Raw genomic sequence first — 26,156 nt, forward strand, 5'->3', positions numbered from 1 at the left:
ATAGAAGGAAAGTATCTCAACACAATAAAAGCCATGCACAACAAGCCAATCACCAATATCATCCTGAATGAAACAGTAACAAGACAAGAATGTCCACTCTCACCACTCCTATTTACCAGAGTACTGGAGGTACTACTCAGAGCAACCAGGCAAGAAAAAGAAATAAAGGGCATCCAGATAGGAAAGGATGAAGTCAAATTTTCCCTGTTTGCAGATGACATGATCCTATATATAGAAAAACCTAAAGATGCTACAAAAAAACTCTTAGAACTGACGAACAATTTCAGTAATGTTGCAGGATACAAAATCAACTTGCAGAAATCAGTGGTGTTTTTATACTCTAATAATGAACTAGCAGAAAAAGAAATCAAGAAAGCAAGCCCATTTACAGTAGTCAACAAAAATATAAAATACCCAGGAATCAACTTAACAAAGGATATGAAAGATCTCTGCGAGAACTATAAAACACTACTGAAAGAAATTAAAGAGAACACAAAAAGATGGAAAGACATTCCATGCTCTTAGAATTCCATGCCCCATCAAGATACCAATGACATTCTTCAAGAAACAGGAAAAACAATCCTAACATTCACATGGAACAACAAAAGACCATGATTAGGAAAAGCAATCCTGAGCAAAAAAATGAAAACCAGTAGCATAACACTATTTCTCTTCAAATTATACCACAAAGCTATTATAACCAAAACAGCATGGTATTGGCATAAAAACACTCAGACCAATGGAACAAAATAGAGAAACTGGAAATCGACTCACACACTGATCTCCGACAAAAATCCAACTGATCTTTGACAAAGGCAACAAGAACATACATTGGGGAAAAGACGGCCTCTTCAATAAATGATACTGGGAAAATTGGACATTCACATGCAGAAGAATGAAACTAGACCTGTACCTCTTACCATATACCAAAATCAATTCGAAACAAATTAAAGACTTAAGCATAAGGCCTGAAACTATAAAACTACTAAAAGAAAACATAGGAGAAACACTTCAGGAAATAGGACTGGACAAAGACTTTATGAATAAGACCCCAAAAGCACAAGCAGCAAAAGAAAAAGTAAGCAAATGGGATTATATCAGACAAAAAAGCTTCTGCACAGCAAAGGAAACAATCAACAGAGTGGAAAGACAACCTACAAAACGGGAGAAAATATTTGCAAACTATACATCCAACAAGGGACTAATATCCAGAATATTCAAGGAACTCAAACAACTTCATAGTAAAAAACCAAATAATCCAATTAAAAAACGGGCAAAGGAGCCGAGTAGACATTTTTCAAAGGAAGACATACAAATGACCAACAGGTACTTGAAAAAATGCTGAAAATCACTAATTATCAGGGAAATGCAAATCAAAACCACACTGGGATATCACCTCAAGGCAGTTAGATGGGCCATTTTTAAAAAGACCAAAAATACCAAATGCTGGTGAGGATGTGGAGAAAGGAGAACTCTTCTACACTGTTGGTGGGACTGTAACATAGTACAGCCATTATGGAAAACAGTATGGAGGTTTCTCAGACAACTACAGATAGAACTACCATATGATCCAGCAATGCCAATTCTGGGTATATACTCAAAGGAACGGAAATTGTCATGTCGAAGGGATACTTGCCTCCAATGTTCATCGTAGCTCTATCTACAATCCAAAATATGGAACCAACCTAAATGTCCATCAACAGATGACTGGATAAGGAAAATGAGGTATATATACACCATGGAATACTACTCTGACATGAAAAAGATGAAATTCTGCCATTCACAGCAACATGGATGAGCTTGGAAAAACTTCTGTTAAGTGAAATAAGTCACACAGAAAGAGAAATACCACATGTCCTCACTCATAAGTGGGTGCTAGGAAGGAATGAAAGAATGAAGGAAGGGAGGGAGGATAAGGAAGGAAGGCAAGAAAAGGAGTGAAGAGAGGAAACAAGGAAGGGGAGGAAAGGGAAGAAGGAGAAGGAGAGAAAGAGAGTCAGAGGGAGGGACGAAAGACCACAATAGTTTGTTGAACTTTCAGAATGAGAGAACAAATCTATGTTTACTAGAGATGGGATGGGGGAAGGGAGGGAGGGCTGGGAAGACATTGGGTAAGGGGCATCAAGAGTAATTAAGATTTGTCATACATAATGAATGTGCTATTAATATTAATTTGATCATCATATGTTGTACACGGGTGATGGTAATCAATGCTGTACCCCCAAAATATATATAATCAATTATGCTTCAATTTAAAAAAGCAACGACAAAAAAACATTAGGACATTAAAATCCAACATCCTAGAGTAATCATATGAACGTTTTAGATTTACAATTGTTAATTCCTTAACCTTTTTAAAAAAGGTTAGTCTTTTTATGGGAGGAGGATGGTGGGGTCATCCTTTTTCTTTTTACATTTTTATTTAAAAGCAATTTCAGACTTACAAAAAGTTGCAAAGATAATACAAAGAGTTGCTGCATATCTTTCCCCTGCTTCCCCAACTGCTATACTGCTCTTGCTACTATTGCTGCTACTACCACTAAGAGTAAACATTTATACAGAGGCTGTTTATGTGCCAGGCAATGTAATACATAGAATATCTCATCTGACTTATACAATGCTCTAAAATGAGGATTAACACCTTCGTTTCTTTCTTTCTTTTTTTTTTTTTTTCTCTTTTTTGTGACCCGCTGGACCGCGCTCAGCCAGTGAGCACAACGGCCATTCCTATATAGGATCCGAACCCGCGGCGGGAGCGTCACCGCGCTCCCAGCGCCGCACTCTCGAGTGCGCCACGGGCTCGGCCCAACACCTTCGTTTCTTGAGGAAACTAAAGTACCAAGAGGTTAAGTAACATGCTCAAGGTCACAGGTAAGTTAATAGCAGAGCAGGGATATGAACCAAAGGTTGTCAGATTTCAAAGCTTGTATTGTTACCCACTAAGCAATCTTGCCCAATTTGAGCACTTAATCATTTATTGTCTTAACCTAGTATCTTATTCCAAATATAGTTCTTGTACACTATTTTAAATTATTTGAAATATTTTAAATACAGTCATGCATCGCTTAATGACGGGGCTACATTCTAAGGAATGCATCGTTAGGCAATTTCATCGTTGTGCAAACATCACAGAGTGTATTCACACAAATCAGGATGGCATAGCCTACTGCACACCTAGAATCTTACAGGACCACCATCATATATATGGTCCATCACTGGCCAAAACATCGTTAAGTGGCACAGGACTATAAGAAAGATTTTACTCAAGAGGCATAAATACTTTCAGAACACATCCTACTTAACATTTTTCTTATCCTTACTCCAAGAAAAAGACATTTTCTCCCAGTAAGAAACATTTCCTTCACAAGATAAGAAAAGCTTGCAATCTGTCTTTGGCAAACTTTTCTAAATGCACCATTTCAAAAGGTTTTTTTTTCCTCTTTCAATCTTCTGCTGTATTACAATCTACATATAAAGACATGAATTTATAAATAGTAGATATTTCTATCAATATTAGGCTTAATAAATCATAGAAAATAAACACGCCAAAGAGCACTTAATAAAAACTTTCTAGTTTTAAAACATACATATAAATCTAAATTTATTTCCTTTTATTAAAAAACAAAGTATGAAAACAGACCTAAAAAGAAACACAATGTAATGGTCTGCTTACCTTGCGAGCAAAATCCCCTTTCCCTTTACTGTAGGCTTTGTTCTCAAGGAAATCATACACACAGTGAGCCAAAGCTGGGGATGCTTTCATCATTTCAGGTGTTAACAGTAACTAACAGGGAAAAAAAAAGGTGTTGCAAATTAACTAATTTTTATAATCACCTTATAAAAAGTTAAGAATGTATAGCAAAGAATTTTAGTTTCATGTTTAATAAAAACCCAATAAAACAGTTAAAATAAAGTCACAAATACTTCTATGATGATGAACACTTTGGTGTGTATTCTTCCCCTCTGCTATTTTGACTTTCAGAGAATCCAATGTGAAAGTTGTCTAAGTATTTACTAATCTATTTTAGGCCTTATAGCTTATACTAGAAGATCAACACTGGGAAATTATGATATTTACATAATAATTCTAAAATTAATATTGAATAGAAATTAAATTTTATGAAATAGAAAGTACATAAAATAATCCAAACAAAAACTTTGAAGTGCTATAAGTAAGTCAAGCAAAATACTGCTTTCACAACTACTAATGATATAACTTAACATTCTAGCTTACTTCAATGGAACAAGTTTTGACATATAAAGTTCCTTAGCTAAAAAGTGTACAGTACAGCCACATTTAAAAGATACATTTACAGCACCAGATTTTGGAAAAGGTGGTCATTTTCTAAATCTAAAAAACAAATGATATACATTTTAATGGAACTGAAGACAGTACTTTTTCAAAAATCAAAATGTTTAACAAGGGTCATAAGAATTCTATCAGACATTTAGCTTCAAACCAAGAGATAACAAAGGTGAACAACAGCAGAGATTTAGATTCTTTCAGTATATAATAATGGTACATAATTACAATTATGGTTACAAACAAACCCAGTCATAGCTATAAATATTTGAGAGAGAGAGGGAGAGAGCGGGAAAGAGGGAGAGCAAGAAACTTTCCAAACAAAATATCCAGTATATTATTACCTAAGTTTCACTAAATTCTAAGTCAGGGGTCAGCAAAACTTTTCCTGTAAAGAGCCAGACAGTAACTATTTTAGGTTTTATGGTCCACAGAGTTTCTGCTGTAACTATTCAACTCTGCTGTTTGTAAAAGCAGCCATAGATGCTAGTAAATGAAAGGGATGGCTATGCTCCAATAAAACTTAGTAAAAACAGGTGGTAGGCTGGATGTGGTCTGCAGGCTACAGGTTGCTGAGAAGTAGGGAGCTAAATAGTGGAACACTATAAACCTTAAGTGATGGCTTGTTTAATTTTCATGAGAAAACTTTATAAACCACAAATCAGTATAAAAATTAAAAAGTGATGATATTATATCTGGCATCTGGGTAACCAGGTCGAAAACAAAGTTTCTGGGGATCCTAAAACTTTATGCAATAAGTCACCTGTGAGACATGTTTTATTATTCCACAAGAGAAAACCATATGCCCAATATGCCACACATTAGAATTAGTCCCTCAGATCTATTCCTCTCTTGAATTGTAATGTTAGAATCATTCTAGGCCAGAGGAGACAGCTACACACATTTGTCTGGGAATAAAAACCTGCTAGTTTTTGATACACCATGAAGAGCTACTATTTACCAAATTGGAAACATTTAACTGTTTAGCCTATAATTAAACACTTAGACTTTACAGTACTCTGGCATGAATATGTATGTGTAGCTGTGTGTATTTTTGTAAACATGAAGAAGCAAAATCCTTAACATTGAGTGTCTAGAAAATAATCAATAAATACATAAATATTTGGATCTCCATACTGGACAGCCCCCCAAAAAATAAAAATAAAAAATAAAAATAAACAAATAATGTTTATAAATTAGTGAGAAGATTGCATGTCACACTGGACATGCTGCTCAAAAGTGGACTTCTTTATCTGTGTGCTATATTAAATGAAATTCTATGGGCAATAATAAACATGGACTTACCTGCAAATATGCATTTAAATCCTTTTTTCTCTTTTCTAAAAAATCTCTATCCATATTATTAAAAGTTTTTTTACCAGGAAGCTTCAATATGCTTGATAGATTTTCAAACTATAAGACAAAAGACATTCAATTGTCTTTCTCAGTTTTTTATAAACAGGGAAAAAAATGTTTCTAATGACAATTTGTCTACATATCAAAAGCACCTTCAACAGATAATTTTACAATATATTTTATTATATTAAGCAAAAATCACAAACAATCTATTGTTCAAATATCTCCAAAACATAGTTCTAAGGTTATTTACTATAAAGAAGTATTTTAAATCAAGAATGACAAAACATGAATAACTGATGAAGATGGGTATCGGCAACATGGGGGTTCATTTTAACAGTTTCTAATTTTGCGATTGTTCAAAATTTTCATAAGGAAAGGTTTTAAGAAATATTTTGCTTAACAACTCCTGACTTGTAAATAAAGCATTGCCAAATAAAATTTTTAATGATCAAAGCTATGAGTTCCTGGCTTGTTAAAAAATCTAATAAAGTAATATTTTTATTACTTATGATTTCAAATCAATTAATCATTGCAATGGGTAATTATCAAACGCAGAAAAAGAAAATTTCAAAATATAGATAGTAGCTATATTACAACTCCGTATATATACAACTACAGTAAGCACTGATATCCTTCCCAATCAACCACATGAAAAATAAACTCATAGATTATATTAAAGAAAAAAATTAAGAACCATCAGCATGTACAAGGGGGCTTTCAAAAAGTTCATGGAAAAATTTGTATTATCTTTTAATTCTATTTTTCCATGAACTTTTTGAGGTACCCTTATATTTTATCTTTGTAGAGCCACAAACACAAAGTAAATGTATTTACTGTAAGTCTAACATTTACAGACAACACGTGGGTGCATCTTCAAAGGTCCATGACAGAAATTTGCTATGCCTTACTGAAAAACAAATTAATTATGCTGGCTGCTAAAAGAGTGTAAGAGTGTCATTTAGCTAATGACTGTGTCTGGCCAACAGCCTGAAACTTAAAGCAGCCTCATGGCTTTCCCATGTGATACATATCCTGAAGTAAAACAAACTTTTAAAAACCATTTTTTGCTTAAAACAACAACATCTCTAAAGAAAACTAATTCCTGGTGCAGAGATTAAAGAGAAGAGGAAATAAAGAGGTTTAGAATAATTTCCATCCCCAAGCTGAAAGATTCTGATAAATTATTAAACGGAATGACAAATCTCATGGCTGGTTAGAACTGAAATTTGAAAAAATTAATTACATGTAATATAAAAGGTAAAAGCAGTTTTTTCGTTCCAGGCATGTCAGGAAAAACAAAAAAGCATAGGGGCAATCTACAGAGAAAATGTTATGCTGCAGTAATAGTCACAAATTTGGTGATTCACAAAAGTATTAGAAATGGGTCCTCATCAAATATCAAATGTCCACTGGAGAGAACCTGGTTTTATGAATTCAATTCTTTTTTTAAAAAAAGCTCACTTCATGGAAGTACGTTTACTTTTTCAAGGTATCCTAAAAGATATTTAATTTCTTCCAATATTACTTATCCATATAATATTAAACTACTGACTCAATTTTACAGAATGCATAGTTTATTCTGGGTATTATGGGCCTGAACTGTATTTCCTCAAAATTCATATGGCGAAACCTAACCTCTAGTACCTCAGATTGTGACTACATTTGAAAGCAAGGTCTTTAAAGAGGTGATCAAGTTAAAACAAGGCTCCTAGGTTGGGTGGGCCCTAATCCAATCTGACTGGTATCCCTTTAAGAAGAGGAAATTTGGATATAAAGAGAGACAGCAGGAATGCACATGTGCGTACACACACAGACACACACAGACACACACACACACACAAATGGCCATGTGAGGACACAGCAAGAAGGAGTCCATCTACAAGCCACGGAGAGAGACCTCAGAAGAAACCAAACCTGCCAACACCATGGACTTCTAGCTTCCAGAATTGTTAAGAAAATAAATTTCTTTTGTTCAAGCCAGCTAGTCTGTGGTATTTTGTTATGGTAGCCCTAGCAAACCAATATATGTAGGGAATAGGGCAATATCTATTAAAATATTAAACCTTAACAAAAAGGAAAACAAAAATAACCACCACAGTAACAGTTATTTTCTTAAAATCTAAATTATCAAAACAAACTCCTTTTTAAGTTATCTGTCTGCAACAGGAATATAAATCACTAGTAGTTTTCTCAAATACAGTAATAATAAAAGTATGGGGGAAAAACAGGAAATTTAATACTCTATGTTAACCCATCTTATGGGTGGCACTTAAAGGATTATTTATAAGTACAAGCAAAAGGTAGCCCATTCCCTGAAATAATATAATTTCACTTGCCAAAAATTCATGAAAATATTTTTTAAAGGCATGTAAAAGAAATTAGAAATTCACCAAAACAGAACTCACATAAATTAAAAGAATACGGCAGTGTTTACAAAGAACTCAAACACTATATATAAATCATAGACATTCTAAAAACAAAGATTTTAGCTTTCTACATTAAACATATTAGGGTTAGATTCCTAAATACATGACTGAAAAATTTAAAGAGCAGACTTGAAACTTGTATTAGAAGAATTCGAAATTTGTTATATATACAGATGCATATTTTTAGTCAATTGCCTTGCTGAATACTTAATATTATCATTTAAATCACTAGTATTTTATCTATTCTTATATAGATTTCACCCAATAAAACAGAAATGCACGGTATCTACTTGAAAGATTTGGTATACCTTGTTTACTGTTATATTCCTAGCACCCAGGGAGTGCCAGGCACACAAGAAATGCTCATTAAATACTTGATGAATAAATGAATGGGCACTTCAGGCAATTTCTAAAACCATATGACATTCAACGTTTTAATTATTTTCTTTTAATTTTATAAATTCCCATAAAATGTCAAATTAGACTATTAAAAGTCTTTAAAGAAAATAAATGATAGTTCATATATTTAGACTGGAAAAAAGTTTATATCACAAAGTTAAGTAAATAAAATGAAACCTGTTCTAAAATAATTTTCCTTTAAGAACTCTATGGAATTAACATTTACTCATGTCAACAGGTGCACTGTTACCAACTGGTGAATTACAAGTCACTACGCTTTTCTTCCACTATTTTATAGAAGATTTGAACTTAAAAAAATAAAGGCTGAACTAAAAGGCAAACAGTCCAAGTCTTATTTATAGATGCTAAATATTTTTGCTAAAACCTAATTTTCATTTACAAGCTTAGTATTTAATTTCTAGTGCTCTTTGAGCAATTTAAACATTTCAGTAATGACAACTACTATGACTTTATAAGAAACATCAAATCAAAATATGTCCACTTCGCCTGCACTAAACTGTTAGAAAAAGGAACTGTGCTGTATCAATTTCATTTGATTTTTAGTGCTATATTAAAAAGGGATCCCTGCTTGGATTGTCCTATTAACAAATTTTTTTCTTTTTTTTAAAGCATGTTTTTCACTTATATTTGTCAATATGTAAACATAGTATTTACAGTCCTAGTCTAGAACATTTAAATTAGGCAATGATTGCTCTTCTTAATAATAGAAAGAAAATAACTATTTGCACAAAGAAAATTTCATATTAATCCAAATTCCCATTCATTTGCAACTAAATAAAACTGCTCTTAGAAATTCAAATTATTATTAAAATGATCATGTTTGGTTAAAATGTAAGAATGGAAAGAAAGATATATGAGATTATGCTTTTAGAAAAATATTAAATAGGTAATATTCTGAAAAAGTAAAGCAATTATTTCTTCAGTGTGGAGCAGAAAATTCTTTCACCTCTGCAAACAAATCAAGCAAAACGTGAAGAAAAGATCATTTAACATAAGAAGAGAAGAGAAGGTATGTCTGAAGTTATTAATTTCCTTATGAATATGTTAAAATAGTGCTTTTAATATGGACTTCAAAAGTAAGTACTAATGTTCTGTTTTTAGTCATTTTTTAGCTATTAATAGCTTATCTCCATTGACAAAATATTTTAATAAGATTACCATAACACCAACCATATTTTTTCCACTAGTTTAACTGAAAAAAATATTTTCTGTTTTCTAAAGTAGTACAATGTAATTTCAAAGCTTCAGAGTAGTACATCATTTCAAAGGTTCAGCTTACCCAATCAGATGTCACCTTATTATCTCTATTTGTTTAATATCTCTTGTATATCTAAAAACCCTGAATGTATCAAAGACTTTGAAAAGCTAAAACAAGTTTCATACATCATCTATTCCAATTCATCTGGTGATACTTAATTTTTTCTAAGATAAGGAGAAGATAAAATATTTAATAAAAAACAGGACAGAGAATTTATTTACATTTGCTATACTTAAAAGTCCTAATAGTTACTTATATAACACAAGAAGGTGTCTTTTGTAGGAATTAAAAAACATTATTTGTTTAATGTAAAATGTATTTTAGGTTGTAGTTCAAAATAACTTAAGCAATGGATCAAGGATTTAACTGTTACAGTGTTGGATGAGGCCGCCTCTTAAAATAACTTTAGCTCTGAATTACATCTCCAAAAAACAAAAGCAGAAAAAGTCCTATACCAATCCCCATCCCTGCTTCAAACCAAACCCAAATACCTCTGGCAAAGCACAACACACACATGCAATAAATTTTAAAATCAGAAATACACATTGATTTTTACTTTTACAAGGTACACCACTGATATTTGTCCCTTGTTCACAATGGTTAGGACTAGTTAAAGTTTTCAATATCTGATTTATTGGTTACATGCCCAAGATTATTCTAACCCTTATACTAATTATACAAAAAATTCTTACCTACTTTCATTAACTTTAGTGAATATCTGAGCATCCTCAGAACAATTCAGAACCAAAATTGAATCAAGAAACAACGTGAAGTACACAAGTTTTAAGAAACCTCATTACCTGTTCAGTGATTCTCATGTGGAAATCGTGGAAGTCACTGTAACGACGATAGGTTTTCCACATCTCCTCGTTGTTTAGACTGCGCCGATGTACAGTGATGGCATATAATGCATATGTCTTGCCATGATCATTACAAACGCCTGCCACAGCATATGGGTCATAGTCAGCATATACTAGTCATTTAAAACAAAATGAAGAACAAAAGACACAAAGAGGAGGAAGATGAAGAACAAAAACAAAAAAGACGATGTGAAATGAAGAATATGAAATGACAGACTGAGACAAAAGGATGTCAGCAAAGGATAAAATAGATCTCCATCCTCTGTACACACATACATAAAGTATTACATATGATGGCTACAAAACAAAATGATCTAAAAGTTTATAATGACACTACCTACCACAAAGTGGATGTCTACTTTGGATTCTCTTCCCAAAGAGCTTTTACCTATTACTAGTGATGTTACCACATCACCACCTGATTGTAGCATTAGAGCCTCTCAAATTTAATAGAGAAAAAATAGCAGAAACAAAATAATAACCTTTTGTATACTAGCCTTCAATATTCAATCACATTTCAATTAAAATCTTTTCAACTAAACAGTGAAAAACACAGGATATGATTTATCTTCTGGCAATTCTCTTTCTCTTCAATAATATCAAAAATTCACTACTTGTAGTTTATTCTGGGGATTTTTTTTTTTAAAGCATTTTACTATTGATTTGCCACATACCATCCAAGTTAGGTAGTCTTTAAAATCAAAACCTGTTCTCATTTTGTCATTTGTACTAATCTTAAGTAAGGAGATACACTTTGAACCATTTTAACTTGTCTTTCTGATTTTCCATTTTTTTATTTCTCTGTGCTCTACTCTACTCCTAGGTCAGGTTTCTAAAAATTTACTGAAAAAAATTCTTACCTTATTTTCTCTTATTAACTCTCCCCTCATCTGTATCTGGTCTATTTCTTAATACATCTACTGAATTTAATTTCAATCACTATTTTTTGATTTCTAGAATTTTATTTGGTTCTTTTTTCATACTGTTTATTCTAGCCTTAGGATTTATCTCTATGAATACTTTAAACATACTTATTTAAAAGTCTATTAAGATTGCCATCTCCAATTAGTCAGCTAATCATAACCAATTAGGAGTTAACAAGAGCAAGGAGAACAACAAGGAATAGAAAAGGAGAGAATAAAGTAATGTAAGAAAGCATTCTAAAAAAGAATAATCAGGATTTGTCACAAATTGATAAGCAGGGAGATCAGCCAGAGTTGCATATACAACAGGAAGAATAATGAAGTTATTATAAAAGAAATGCAGAAGACAGAAAGGTAATTAAGAAGATAATGAAGTTAAACATACCAATTTTGAGAAAGCGGTGATATTGCTAGAAGGTTTTGTTTTCATTAGACCAAGGCTACTTATAGGAGGTAATCTTCAAATTATTTGTTACTAGCCCATAATTAGGTAAGAAACTAGTATCAGAATATGAATCAACCTCATCACTAATTACACTGTTTAATCTAGCCAATACTTTTTAAAGCAAGACTTCTTGAAGCAGTACACACCAGAGTCCATCCAGCACCCTTTGAGTAGCACTACACTAGACTCTAAGTTTTTACTTCCTTTAATAGAGATGTTAAGGATGTGGGATCTACAATCAGAGACTATGCAGTCTAATTGGTAAAATAAACATTTATTGAACAAACACTCATATATGATGCCTATCACGTATAATTAGTAATGTAATAATTAGTTCCATAACAGCCTTATGAGGTAGGTATTATTATTATTATCCTATTTCACAGATGAGGAATTGAGGTACGCAGAAGTTAAGAAACTCGCACAAGTTCACACAACTATTAAAAGTGGCAGAGCTAGGACGTGAACCCAAGCAATTCGGTCAAAATGCTGTGCTTTTAACTACTATACTCCTCTACCTCTTCAGTATCTATGCATAAGTTTGTTTGACAGAAATAACAATTTTTTAAAAATGCATAGCACAGTGCTTCCATACATTTTAAGAAGCTAATAAATACTTCTTGAATAAACAAATGGACAAAGCAGCTAAAAAGTCAGAACCCTCAGAAAAGAGAAAGATCAGGATTAGAAATGTGGGCATGAGTATCTTCCTCTAGATATAAAAGTTTAAGATCTCCAAGAAATAAAAAGACAAATACTAAACATTCCCACTTTAACAAAGGCTCTCACATTTGGAAGACAAACCAAAAATGAAAATAGAGATTTTAAAAAGAATTTTTTAAACGTGAGGAAGAAAAGAGTGGGACAACTATATCAAAAGCTAGAAAGAAAAGCAACAAGACCTCTGGTTTTATTAATAACAGTGTTACCTAATGACCTGTAAGAGTAGAGTAATCTATGCACCAACTATTGGTAAAAGATAAAGTAACAACTGAATCAGCAATTATAGATAATTTATTCCAGAAATGTAGCAGGGAACAGAATGCAAAATGAGACCCCAGCTCCACTAAGAAGCAAAAAGAAAAAAGGATTTTTTTTTTACTGCAAATTAATATCTGTTAAAGTACACTTATACTATAAAATCTCTTTTCAGTTTCTGAAATGCAAGCATGAAATTGAATTGAGGTGTATGCCTCAGTATGTTCACAGTTCAGTACTTGATATGACAAACAGACTCCTATATTCTAGGACTAGTAAAAGGCCAGATGAGAAGAAACTATCATTATCTAATATTCATTAGCCTTATCTAATAACTCAATGGCAATGATGGAAATTTTTTCTTGGTTCACTATCAATTCTGCACATATGCTGAATCACCAAGATTTAAAGGTTTCTCACCCCATTCAAGCATTTCTTGAACTTCTTCAAATTCCTATACCCAGAGGCTTCATTCTCCCCAGTTATCTAGTCTGATTTTGCATGTATGAAAAAAAATCATCTCCCCAAAAAAGATTTAATAAGAATCGTGCAGACAATTATCGGCCATTTTCAAGTAAAAAAAGGAAAAGATCGGTTTCAGACCTTATTAGAAATGACAAAATGCTTAGAATCTGCATTTTCAACTGTTAACAGTAACAACTTTAGAGAAAGGAAATACCCAAATACACAAGCAAATAAACATTACAGAATTTAATGAAGAACATGCTCCAGAAAATAAAAGTAACTTAAATGACTACAAAACAAACAAATGGTTTGAAAAAATAAATCCAGAAAATAACTTAGGGATATAATAATCAATAGTTTTAAAGTTATAATTATACTACAAAATCTCTTACCAGTATCTGAAATATAAGCGTGAAGTTGTACTGGGTCATCAGAAGATACATTTGAAAGGTCATCTAAAGACTGTAAAAATATCAGGAAACAAATTTTTTTAATTTTATAGAAAAGAAATATTAAAGAACTTCCACAGCATACATGCATTACTCATCTTTGCAGCATGTAAAGTTTATATTATTTGCATCCCTCAAGACTCCCTGTTAATAATCTTCTCCATTTATACTAACAGTAGAGAAAAAAACCAAGATTGAGCACTACTAAAAACTATAAACAAAATAATTTAGTAACCAACTTAATATATCAGATTATTTCTTCCTTCATTGCTTGTCCATATACCATAACTTGCTACTTTTCAATTACATTCAATATATGGCAAGAAAAAACTAGATAAAAAGAGACATATTCTTAAGTTAATACTTTAATTTTTAAATGCTGAAATATACTAGTGCCAGCTCTGTATTCTTTAAGACTTTTGTTAATTTAGAAATAATTTCATTAGTTAACTTAGATTCCTTATGTATTAAGTGAAAAGAGTACATACATCATAGGGTTATGTGAGAATTAAATGAGAAAAACATTTTGAAAACTGCCTACTCCAACAAATGTTAGCTATTATTATGATTACTTATTAAGTGACATGATCCATAGACTAAGATATATTTTAAATAATTAATTTTCAAAAATAATTCCACAAGCAAGAATGATTATTGATTGACCCAAAATAAATCTTTGGGCTTTGGGTCTAGATTTTAAAAATCATTTTTTCCGCATATACACACACCCACACATACATAAAAGCGAACATAATGAGATAATAAAAGTAGAATGTGCACAGAAAGTTAACATGGCAACCTGAAAACCGCTCTTGTTAGGAAGGACTGCTTGCAAGGTTGTCCCTTGGATGGCACCTAGGAATTCATGTTTAGAGAATCCCACCATTCTCTAATTGGTAACAGTGGCTTAACTGTACCTAAATTGTATGTACAAACAACGTGGTTTACGTTGAACACCTGTCTTCCTACTGGGAGTGTGAAATTTTGGTGTGTGCTAGACAGAGCATGGGCTGTGTGATTTTTAAAAGTTAAAAAACATCTGACATAACACTATGGTTGATTTGCTTTAATGTTTTGCTAAACTTTTATACTTTGTTTAGTAACAGAACATTTACTCAAGGTTATTTTAGAAATAAGTGTAGGTGACAACATAAGACAATGAACCTCTAAATCATTTAGCTATTACAAAAGGTTCAAAAGGTTTAAAAGAAAAAATAATGTAGGTGGAGGGAAAAATCCCCCACCTCTTCCCTCCCTCCCCTACACAGTCAAACTCTGGACTAAAACCTTCACAGAACACTAACATTTCTTCTTACCAGCATTTTAGTAAATAAGCTATTCAATGGAGAGGCTGGATATATAAAAGAACTAAAATGTTCATTATTTCACACTTCACTCTGAATATATGAAATGCCAATGACAGTTTTTATGCTAAAAACATGTCGTGTAGTTGCTGTAAAACTCTGTAAGCTTAAAAAAAATTTTTTTACATGACCTAAATTTATTTTAGTGTAGACTTTAAGAAGCATCCAGAAGCTTTTGGTTATCCCAACTGGTTTTATATTTCTTTTCTAAATACAAGAGAAGAAAAAACATTCCAATGTAATCATTTATGTGTGACAGCTTTACTGCCTATCATAGGACTAACCAGTCATATAAACACTAAATATTGAAACTGAAAATAATAAATCAATTTCTTTATAAAATGCAACTGCAATTATGCAGGTGTGACCTAAATTCATCCTTTAAAAAAAAAATGAAATATTTTTAAGTTCTAATTGACAGATCCCTTGTATGCGAATTTAACATTTCTTCAAAAGCATAATAATTTCTTATAATACTAAAGGATGATTTGGGGGCTTGTAAATATATCATTTATTTACATATGCCAAGTCTCAGCCTTTCACATTACTTTCAAGTCACTTTAATAATTAAAGTACCCTTCGTAGTACTTACCAAATTTATGCTTCCTGTAGGAGATCCATTAAAAGATTCTGTAGGAGGGAAATTCAACTTAGTATACAGTAAAAAACTTTTGAAATGGTTGCTTTAGCTAAGGTTCAAACACCACGAATGAAAGTCACATAGCCAAGACATTAGCAGAAAAGTAAAAAGAAACTGTAGTATACTCCCAAACTCCTAATCCTTTAAGTCCTATGATTTTCCAAGCCTGGCATTTCAGTAAAAATATATATATGTAACTGAGAGCTGGCCAAAAAAACCAGAAGGGGGGCATTCATGTAGAGGAGAGCCATTATTAAATATTTTTATTCTCATAGTATCATATTAAATTGCCTAATACAATGTAAGCATAAGGAAAACACTGCAGAGTGAATGAAGCCCACAGGGAAATATCAGCGCGATTTTGTTATTTTTGTATCACTGGATTAAGAAATAACACAAATTTGTCTTCAGTGTGATGGATAAATGGATTGATTGTTAATATATCTATTAAGTCTACTTATTCTTAGTAGTAGATTTGGCTCAAAAACAATCTAAAGTCTAGATTTTTACATTAAATTAATTCATCAAAAGATATTTAAAATTTCATATTCAAAGCCATTGAATTAAAAAACAACTAGAAAAGGTTAATTTTTAAAATTAATGTTATAGACTAAGTCAATTATAGATTAAAATTAATGTCAAGCAATAATCTTTTCCCTCAGGGTTTTATTGTATATCTAAGCAAATTAAGTTTCCAATTAAGGTGTCCCTCTTAAACACGAATGAATCTATGGTAAAGCAATATTCATATAGAATATAAAGCTAATGTATGGTTTTTAGCACTAAAGAGATTACTTATAAATTTGTTAATCTAAATGGGTCTTCAAAATGCAAGATTGGATTATTTTTACAAAGAGGCAGCTGGTATTGCCTTCCAACTTAAACAACTCTAAATGCCCAATAACTTTTCTTGGTTCCTCAGAGCTGGGTTCTCACAAGGTAAACAGGAAATTTCACCTAGAATTATCCCTTGGTTAATAGAAAGGTGATAATTAAAATGAGTAACAAACGGTTCTCCATCCTCTTTAATCAATTATATGCCTCCTACCTCTTTTGTGGTCTGCCCACTTCTTAAATCTTCCCACCAAAGACAAGTCAAGTTAAAAGGATAATTCAGGAGCAAAATAAGGCATACTTTACTTTCTTGTTCTATAATAATCATAAGTTCCAGAAATACAGTTTAAAATCAATTTTGGTCCACATTTAATAGAAAATTTGATAACTGCCTATAAATATTAGAAAACAAAACAAAGTATTGTTCGAATTGGTGAGAAAAACAATGTGACTGAGATTAAAATTTTAAGAGGAAATCATAATTTAAATATTTTTATAAAACTGTGAGGCCTTGTTTTAATAAAGAGGAAAATATCTACTTTTAAAATAATTTAAAGCTGAACTAACAAATGAAAGCAATCAAGAATAAGAAAGAGAAAGAGAAACGGAGAAAAGGAAGAAGAGGAGGAGAAGGGGAGGAGAGAGAGCATGCACAAGAAAGCCATCCAGCTATCTACATAGTGAAGTTCAGATAAGTAGAAATGAAATTTCTTCTCCAGCAAAGAAAATCCACTAGAGGATACTATCAATGAACATGATAAGACTTGGCCCATTAAATTTAGGTTCAATTGTACACTGCATTTTTCAAAAATAGACTAGACAATTATTTCAGAATGTCTAAAAAGTAGTCAAAATGTCAGAATACCTAAAAAATACATGAAGCTTAATTTTAGTCAGAAAACTAATTTATAACAAAAAATGTTGGGAAGACCCATTTTTCATTAAATAATCTTATAGAGAGAAGTAAATCATAAGCATTGCTGTTTGAAAAAAGTTGTATCAATGACCTAAAACCTAGACACTGACAGTAACACTGACTGCTATTTTCAATAAGGTTGTATATTATAACTATGAATCTACATACATTTTGTCAAACGGTTTCGAAAAAGGGATAGGTAATTTCTCAGGATAAGATGTATAAAAACTCATCACTTAGGACATAAAATGTTAGAAAGCAATGTCCTAGAAAGACAATAAAATATATAAGTATATAATTCTAAACTACAATCAGTGATATAAATGTAAGGGGTTACTCAATGACTGATATATGAGAAGCACATTTACTTCAGATCAAAATCAGTTCCAGAAAATAACTTTTCTACTCTGTTTTATGTTTTATGTAATTATGAGGTTTTGGGAAATTTGAGATTGCTCATCATAGTTTGCTTCCATTCACTGCAAAAAAGACAGATTGGATGGAAAGACATAAATGGAAGCTAAAAGTCAACTTAAAAGACTTTGGAAGGGGTCTTATGTTATAGGATCAAAAACTACTCCTACATAATATACTGCTACTATCTCCATTTTAAATTACATTTTACTTAGAAGCTCACACAATTTATTTTGACTCAATTTATCTGCGTTCATTCTGGGTCATATAGCAAACCCATTTCACAAATACTAAGAAATTTCTAAAAGAGATGAAATTAATATAAAGAAAAATGTTTACAATAATCATTTTAGGATGATTAGCTGATATACAGTGGCTATTGCAAATTTCATAGTAGCTCTACAAAAGAACACTGTTCAACAGACAGGAAATACAGATATACTATATAATAAAGTAGAGGTACATTAAATTTTACTATTCAGCTCCCACAGAAGTACTCTTTTTTTAAACACTTCCTTAATTATGCAATCAAATCCAGTTAAAATTATTCAATTTTACAAATAATTCAGAAAAAAATATTATTTTTAAAACCTAAGGTATCAGATCAACAATCAATATAAAAGTGATTAAAAGTGGAATGTAAACTTCTGTAACTAGATTTCTTAGATTGTTTTAAAAATAAAATATCACTAGCACAGGCAGGAGGTGGAAGCGAGGAGAGGCTTGGAATCTTCCAGAATAGAAGTATTTTTTAAAGCAGTGCTCGCTACCCAACAGATCTGTTATATTTCCATTCCCAAGTGGTCTTATCCATAAAACCTCTTTATCAGTAAATGGTCATAATTAAAGCACTGTCTTAAAGTAATTACTTAATCTATTCTTTCCTACTTATTTTTTTATTTACATTGCTCATTTACTTAGTAGAACATACCAGAAAGTTCATCAAACCTATAACAGTTAATTTTTCTGTCTCTCTGGAGAACCCTAACACAAAACCCTAGATATTTAATTAGACTTTAATAAATACATCAGAATTGAATCACAAGTAAAATGGTCATTGGGCCTAAGAATTTGGAGATTTGTATTCTAAGGGCTGTCTCTCCTACTATTCTTAAATAACTCACTATTTACTAATACAAACTGATACTTGCATTTTAGTTTATAAAACATTTTCATATCCACAATTCCACATAAATCTGACAGTAACTCTGAGGTAAGATATTATGAGAATATTATTCCAGATTTACATCACACAGGTGATAAGTAGTAAAACAGGAGTAAACTAACAGGAGTAAACTGTTTTTTTCACTATACCATACTAATGGGTCTCAGTGTCCTTATTTTAAAAAAACGAAAAGATAGAATAAATTACTCTTATGGTTTCTTCCAGCTCCAAAGTCTCTCACACTGTGCAGATATGAAAAAGGATAAAATTAAAGATAGACAAAAACTGTAGTTTTTTATAATGCTTTATAGTTTAGGGTACACTCGAGTCATTACTTACCTCATTTAATCTTCTCAATAATCCTGTTAATCATAAATATTATTACTTACTACTGAAAGGGAAACTGCCATAAAAATATTTGAGTGACCCGTCTCAGGAAAACATTCTTTTTAGAAGTCAAGGCTTCTATAGTTATATTCTAATCGGCTATTAAATTTTCAACATTTTAACTTAGTACAGTAACTAAACTTTGTCACTGATTTATAGACTTTTTAATATATTACAATTTATATTTAGGCATCAAAAACATTTTTAATTTTATTTAAAAGGTCTTTTTTTTTTGTACACAGAATATACATGGAATATATATATATATATGTGTGTGTGTGTGTGTGTGTGTGTGTAAAACGTGTGCTACCTTACCTCCATCCCCATCATCTGATCCTCTGAAACTAGGATCTTTTAACATATCCAGCTCAGCTAACATGCGCACATAAAGTGCATTCTGTCTGAAGGAAGGATAAAATCTTTCATCTCGTAGCATCAATTCATATACCTTATAGAAACAAATCAGGATATTCAATAATTAATACATATATATGGTGATTTTCACTAAATAAGAGTTCACCAACAACTATATTGAGGTCTTGCCATAAATCATAGTTACAAGATGTCAGCAATAAAACTACAACACAACTAATGATTTCTTCTAGTCCCTCCAGTAACTAAATTACAATGAAAAGGATCCTACTGCAACACAAGTCACATGACAGCAGGTTATATAAAATGTTCTAGGAAGTAGTGTTTTCTAAGAAACAGGTACCCATAAAGGCTCAAAGCTCGTATTAAAATAAATTTGAGAAGCATGTTATTTAAACATCATCAGTTTACCAAATTCTAAGACTAGAATATCTGGCTCTTCAGTCAGATTCAACCAAAATAACTCAACATAAAGATTTTCATCAATGGTCAATTAAATATATAAACAATTGGTCTATACTTTGGAACTGAGAGCTATTTATTGCCATAACTTATCATCTTAGACACCACTTTACTGTACTTTTTTTTTAATGTTTCAGTATCTTTTTAGGAAACTAATTACATGCACATAAAAATATACTTTCTTCAAGAAAGATAAAACGATAAATGTTGTACATAATACCTTCCTTTGAATGTCATCAAAGATTTCAGGGGTTGGATCTTCATGATTCAAAGTATCTGCTAATTTTGCTACTAAATAGTCATCAACAGTAACTCTTGGAGATGCCTAACAAACAGAAAAATAACAGAATAATCTCTGTAATTTCTAAAAACAAGTTAAGATTCAACAGTAGGAGAATTAATAATGGATCATATTATTGAAAGTAACTGGTAAATAAGAATCATTGGTTTGTAATAACACCTTGATATTTTAAAAGGCTGAAATAGAGTTAAAGTTTCTCTTCATCATGCACTATGTAGCAGACTGATGGACAAACATGGACTTAATCCTTGACTTTTGCTGAGTAACTTCTCACTAGGCCTCATATACTCCATTTGTAAAACGAAGATAACACCACATAAATAAGGTTAAGATTATTGTAAGGACTAAGAGAGATCTGTGTAAGACATACAGCATAGTGTCTAGCACAGTGTCATTAGGAGTTAGTGTTTAGTATTCAATACTACTAGATATGTATTAACACAATTTTTAAAAGAATAAGCTATTTAACTTACTTGACTACAGTATCTTTTTGAATGGGCTTTTAAACACTATCATTATCCTAAATTTGTTTTTATAACTAATGCTACAGCAAAGTTCCAATGTGATACAGGAGGGGGAAAATCTGAGAAGTTAATTTGTTCCAAGAACTTCCATTTCAAAGTACATAAAGTGACAGATTCTACAAAATCTGAACTTTAAATTCCAAAAATTATTTTATTAAAAGAAAGAAATGCTGAAAAGCTAGACATGTTAAAAAAACTTTGTCATGTCAACCTTTGAATTTTTAGTTTTGATGGCTCTGTAAACGAGTGCTAAAGATTGTAACTTTTAGAGAAACTAACAAAAAATGCATTGTTTAAATAATTTCTCTATTCTATCCAATAAAATGTCTAAGGAATCTACTGGATAAATTAAGAAAGGAGAAAAAGAAATAAACAGCAATAAGTGTGTAGGAAAAGAGTCATATAACTTCTAATGCTGCCTTGTCAATTCAACACTCTTGTTAGTAAAACCAAGTAGGTTGTATGTTTTGGGGGAGGGTCCCCTGAAATAGGAACCGTACAACAAAACAACTTGTATGTGATAAAGATAAGAGGGGAATACTGATGTCAGTTGGTTTTGCCCTTTCATTTGCCCTCTAAGCTCACTAAATTCAACTAGGAAATAAAAAGACACAAATTTGAAAATAATATTTATATTTATTTAATTTTTAATTTTTCTTGTATATCTCAAATACACAGAATTGGATTAAGCCACATCCTTGGTGTAGGATAACCAGCACTTTCAGAGAGCCATCATGGTACACAACCATTCAGGACCCCCTCTCTCAAAAAAAAGTAATACAGAATAAATATTTATATACATTTTGTATTACTCTAACATAAAAATATAAAAATAGGTGTTTTTCCAAACTTACCTGTTAATCTATTCTTTAGTTTCTACATAGACGTGATTATTTAAACAAAGCAACAGAATTAATTAACAGTGGCAATTAGTGGTAACAAAACTAATTAAGCAAATAATCTGTGTTAGAAAAATATAACAATAGTTTCTAATGTTTCTGTCTTCTGATACAGCAATCTAACATTTTTAAAACTCTTCACTGGATATTTAAATTTTGTAAATTATACTATTTTTTATTATTAAAATATAGAAGTGTAATACTTTTTAAAAGCAGAATGTACTTAAAATAATATTTAATAAAAAACAATGTCTTTTACATCTGTTCCATAATGCAGTATGCATATGTTTTTACTTTTTCTGTTTCCTTTTCTAATAATACTTCTTTGAATTGCCTACAGCCTTTAGGACAACCTTTCCTTTTAGGTAGTGTTACAACTGAAAACAGCCAAATATAAAATCTACTTTGACCTTCAGCTCTGCACTTTTCAAGCCAGACTCATACTTATTTTTTCTGTCAATCCAATATGATGACATCAAGTTAAATATCCTTCCAACAAAATAATTTCAGCATGCAATAACTGGGGTTTTGTTTACTCAAAACAGCAGGTTTTTTATCTATAGGAATATGCTTCCAGTTCTAAAAAAAAAAAAAAAAAAACCCAAAACAAAAAACAAAAAAACAAGTACAACAACTTTGTATCTATGGCTTGTTTGATAGGTAGAACAGCTGATTGTCAATCACATCCTTGGCATATATAAATCCATCATACAGGCTATACATGTCTAAAATGTCCATTTTTAAATACTTTAAAGAATAAAAATGTCATCATAAGTTAAATCTCTCTTTCTCAGGAAAAATGGCTTAAAACAGATCATTTATACTTTTACAACTGAAGTTGGATTCTAAATAAAATACAGTTTTAGTAAAGAAACAGAAAATCCTGTTTAATTTGGGTGACTTTTTTTTTTTGATTCTTCAGTAGTCTTATTTTTTTTAAATGAGTCATTTTGTTCACTTTGAGTTTTTGTTACTGCCTACACGTAACAGGAAACAACTCAGGTCAGTCAATTCATCCTCGTCTAGGCACTTTTTGGCTCATCAAAGATCATTCACCAATTTTAGAGAAACACTAAATAAATTTCTGTTTATTGTAATCCTTTTCTACACTCTCATTCTCAAAGTATCTTCAAGTTATCGGACATTCTGTCTTGTCTAACACTTTAAAAATATGATTTTATTGAAGGCCAACATTGTAGCATCTCTCCTACAGCTAGATAAACGGACAGCCACCTTACAGACACACATCTAAGGAAATTATCTCCTGATATTTTTATAATGTCAAAAATCTCATTGTGTTTCTCCATGTTTTTAAGAAACTAAAAAGTGACCAAAAACTTTCATTGTGAACGTGTCAATATCAGAGGCAAGGAAATCATATCCACTTTAGCAGTGTTATGAAGAGGGAATACATGACATTTATCCGGTAAAATCTTTTCATTTTCATTAGATAAAAAGTTTATGGACTGAATGAAATTTCTCAAAATTTACATTTCCATAATATGCCAAATATGCATAGAAGAACAAAGTGTGTTTTACGTTTTTTAGTTTATTAAAATCTTAGAAATCAAGATGATATCTGAAACTCCATTTTTCAAATCAAAGTACTGTACTTATAAGCTATGGGATACATACTTTTGTTACCATAATTTGATGCGTCACTTGATATACCATAAAAAACATGCTTACTGGTAAGATGACAGAATCAGCTCCAAACTTTAAAGAGCCAAAACACCTGTTATCAAAATTCCCTTGTTTGCCCATAGGACATTTTAGTTCAAACCTCTGAATCAGGAAATATAACTTTACTGTTTTACAGAGCAATCAAGGGAACAATAGGCCAATCTACGTTCATTTGTGTAGTATGCCCAAGTTAATTTAGCAGCCACTATTTTCAACTGATCATTAGTCTCTTTTGGGGAGCTGAAAAACCTTTTCATTGATATAGAAGTATTTCAAATATTCAAAATCCATATGTATTTTATGCCCTAGCATATGGTCTACTGTGGAGAATCTTCCATGTGTTCTTGAAAATAATGTGTATTTTGTTCATGTTAGGTGAAATGTTCTAGATGCATTAGGTCTAATTGAGTTACAGTGGTGTTCTATATTTTTAGTGATTTTCCATTGAAGAGTTCTATTAATTATTGAGACTGGAGTATTAAAGTCTCTAACTATTACTGTTGAATTTTTTGTTTCATGCTTTTGGGAGCTTTGCTGTTAGGTGCATATATGTTTATAACTGTCTTATCATCCAGACCAACTGACCTTTCTATCATTATAAAATTATAAAATATTCCTCTTTTCTCTAATACTAATATTTATCTTAAATTTTATTTTGTCTGATATTATTATGGCCACTCCAAATCTCTTTTTTTTGCATGATGTATCTTTTTCGATACTTTTACTTTCAACCTATTATGTTTTTAAATCAAAAATGCATGTGACTCTGAATCTTGATTTGTCACATTTAGTATCTGTATGATCTTGGCCACATTAATTTGATTTTCTAAACATCAGATTCTTCACTTAACAATAAGGATAAAAATACACAGAAAGAAAAATGAAAGAATGTTTGTGAAGTAGTTGTGCCTGGCATAAGTAATGGATTTTGCAAGTATTATAAAAATTATTATTAGCAATACTGTCAAAGAAGATACAAAAACAGTAATCAAGTTATATCTTCACCTTCTCTGATAAATACTGTTCATAAATTCCAACAGCAGCTGCTCTTAAAAGACCTTTGGTTTGGTTGGTTTGATGTTTTCCATCTCTCTGACGACTTGACAAAACCTCTAGCTGCTGCTGGGCTGTAACTCGGTATCCTTCCACTGTCATCCAGAAGAAAAGATGTGCTTGACCTCCAGTTTGCTGCATGTAATCTACCAAACAAAATCCAAAACAACACAGATATCAATGTATACAATTTGGGGTTCACATAGCTTTACGATAAGTAAAAATAATTTAAAGTTTCAAGTATTTAAAACTCTATATTTTGAAAATGTTCAGCAAATCCCTGAGGTATAAAATAGTAATAACACAAATTGGTTAAGCTAAAAACACCAGTTAAGTATAAAACATAAGTGAAAGCACATATTTAAAAATTTTTCACATCCCGTTTTTCAAGATAAAACCTCAAGTGAATAAATTTGCTACATAAGGCTTCATAGGAGATAAGCTACCTCACCAACATTCAACATTTGTTCTCAATAAATGTTATTAGTCATAATACAAATATTTCTAGCTATATTAAAGATAAGGATAGGCTCTTCAACAAACCACGTATTAATAATATTTTTGATCACAAAAATCAAGATTCAGGGAGTTTTGCTGAACATTTCCTCCAAATAAGAATAATTTTAATGTAATATTAATAAAATAATATGTAAATAAAATATTTGTATATATTAAAGTGGCATAAAAACAAAGTCCCTCATCTACACATGAACAAAATGATATAAACAGATTATATATATATACTTTGTGTTCCCAATAAAGTACTCTTTCTCACTGAATTTAAATTCATACTACAATCTACCAGAGTTTATTTTAAAAGCAGTTTAGCAAATGCACATTATGATAAGCATTTATTTGCTTCAAAATAAAATAAATCTCTATCTTCATCACTTCTAAAGAAAAGCAAACATTTCAGAGAAAAAACATGGGGTCAAATTTGACATACAATCTATTAATCATTTAAAATTTAATAATATTTAAAGTTATTAAAAATTTCAAGGAGGAAATGAAAGTGGTAAACACAAAGAATCTATATCTCTCCATCTATACAACAATTACACTGGCAGAATCTATGTGACACAACTAATTTGGAACTCTGGACTGAAGACTTGCAACATCTGGAGGAAAATTTGGAAGATAAACTGTGGTTAATTTCAATCCATCTTAGATCTTAGCACAACAGCTGCTACCCATACCCCAACCTTTGCCACATGGTAGGCAACTGTTCTTGCATTTCAGGGTCAGCTTGTACATAA

The 26,156-nt window shown here is 31.3% G+C and overlaps 1 protein-coding gene across 3 annotated transcripts in view; it reads right to left on the reverse strand.

Annotated features, from left to right (window-relative positions):
* SNX13 (sorting nexin 13) overlaps positions 1–26,156 on the reverse strand; it is a 157,628-nt gene that overhangs the window by 16,750 nt on the left and 114,722 nt on the right. For 2 of the 3 annotated variants that reach the window (XM_063099107.1, XM_063099105.1), the window contains 8 exons: positions 24,853–25,046; positions 20,661–20,765; positions 19,922–20,054; positions 15,843–15,880; positions 13,830–13,899; positions 10,567–10,739; positions 5,609–5,716; positions 3,674–3,784 (listed from right to left, as the gene is read on the reverse strand). In XM_063099107.1, coding sequence (XP_062955177.1) covers positions 3,674–3,784; positions 5,609–5,716; positions 10,567–10,739; positions 13,830–13,899; positions 15,843–15,880; positions 19,922–20,054; positions 20,661–20,765; positions 24,853–25,046 — 932 coding nt within the window. The remainder of the gene's footprint in view (positions 1–3,673; positions 3,785–5,608; positions 5,717–10,566; positions 10,740–13,829; positions 13,900–15,842; positions 15,881–19,921; positions 20,055–20,660; positions 20,766–24,852; positions 25,047–26,156) is intronic. The other variant, XM_063099106.1, reaches the window with a different exon arrangement.

Source organism: Cynocephalus volans, chromosome 6 (genome assembly GCF_027409185.1).
Source record: "Cynocephalus volans isolate mCynVol1 chromosome 6, mCynVol1.pri, whole genome shotgun sequence".
Classification (NCBI taxonomy): domain Eukaryota; kingdom Metazoa; phylum Chordata; class Mammalia; order Dermoptera; family Cynocephalidae; genus Cynocephalus; species Cynocephalus volans.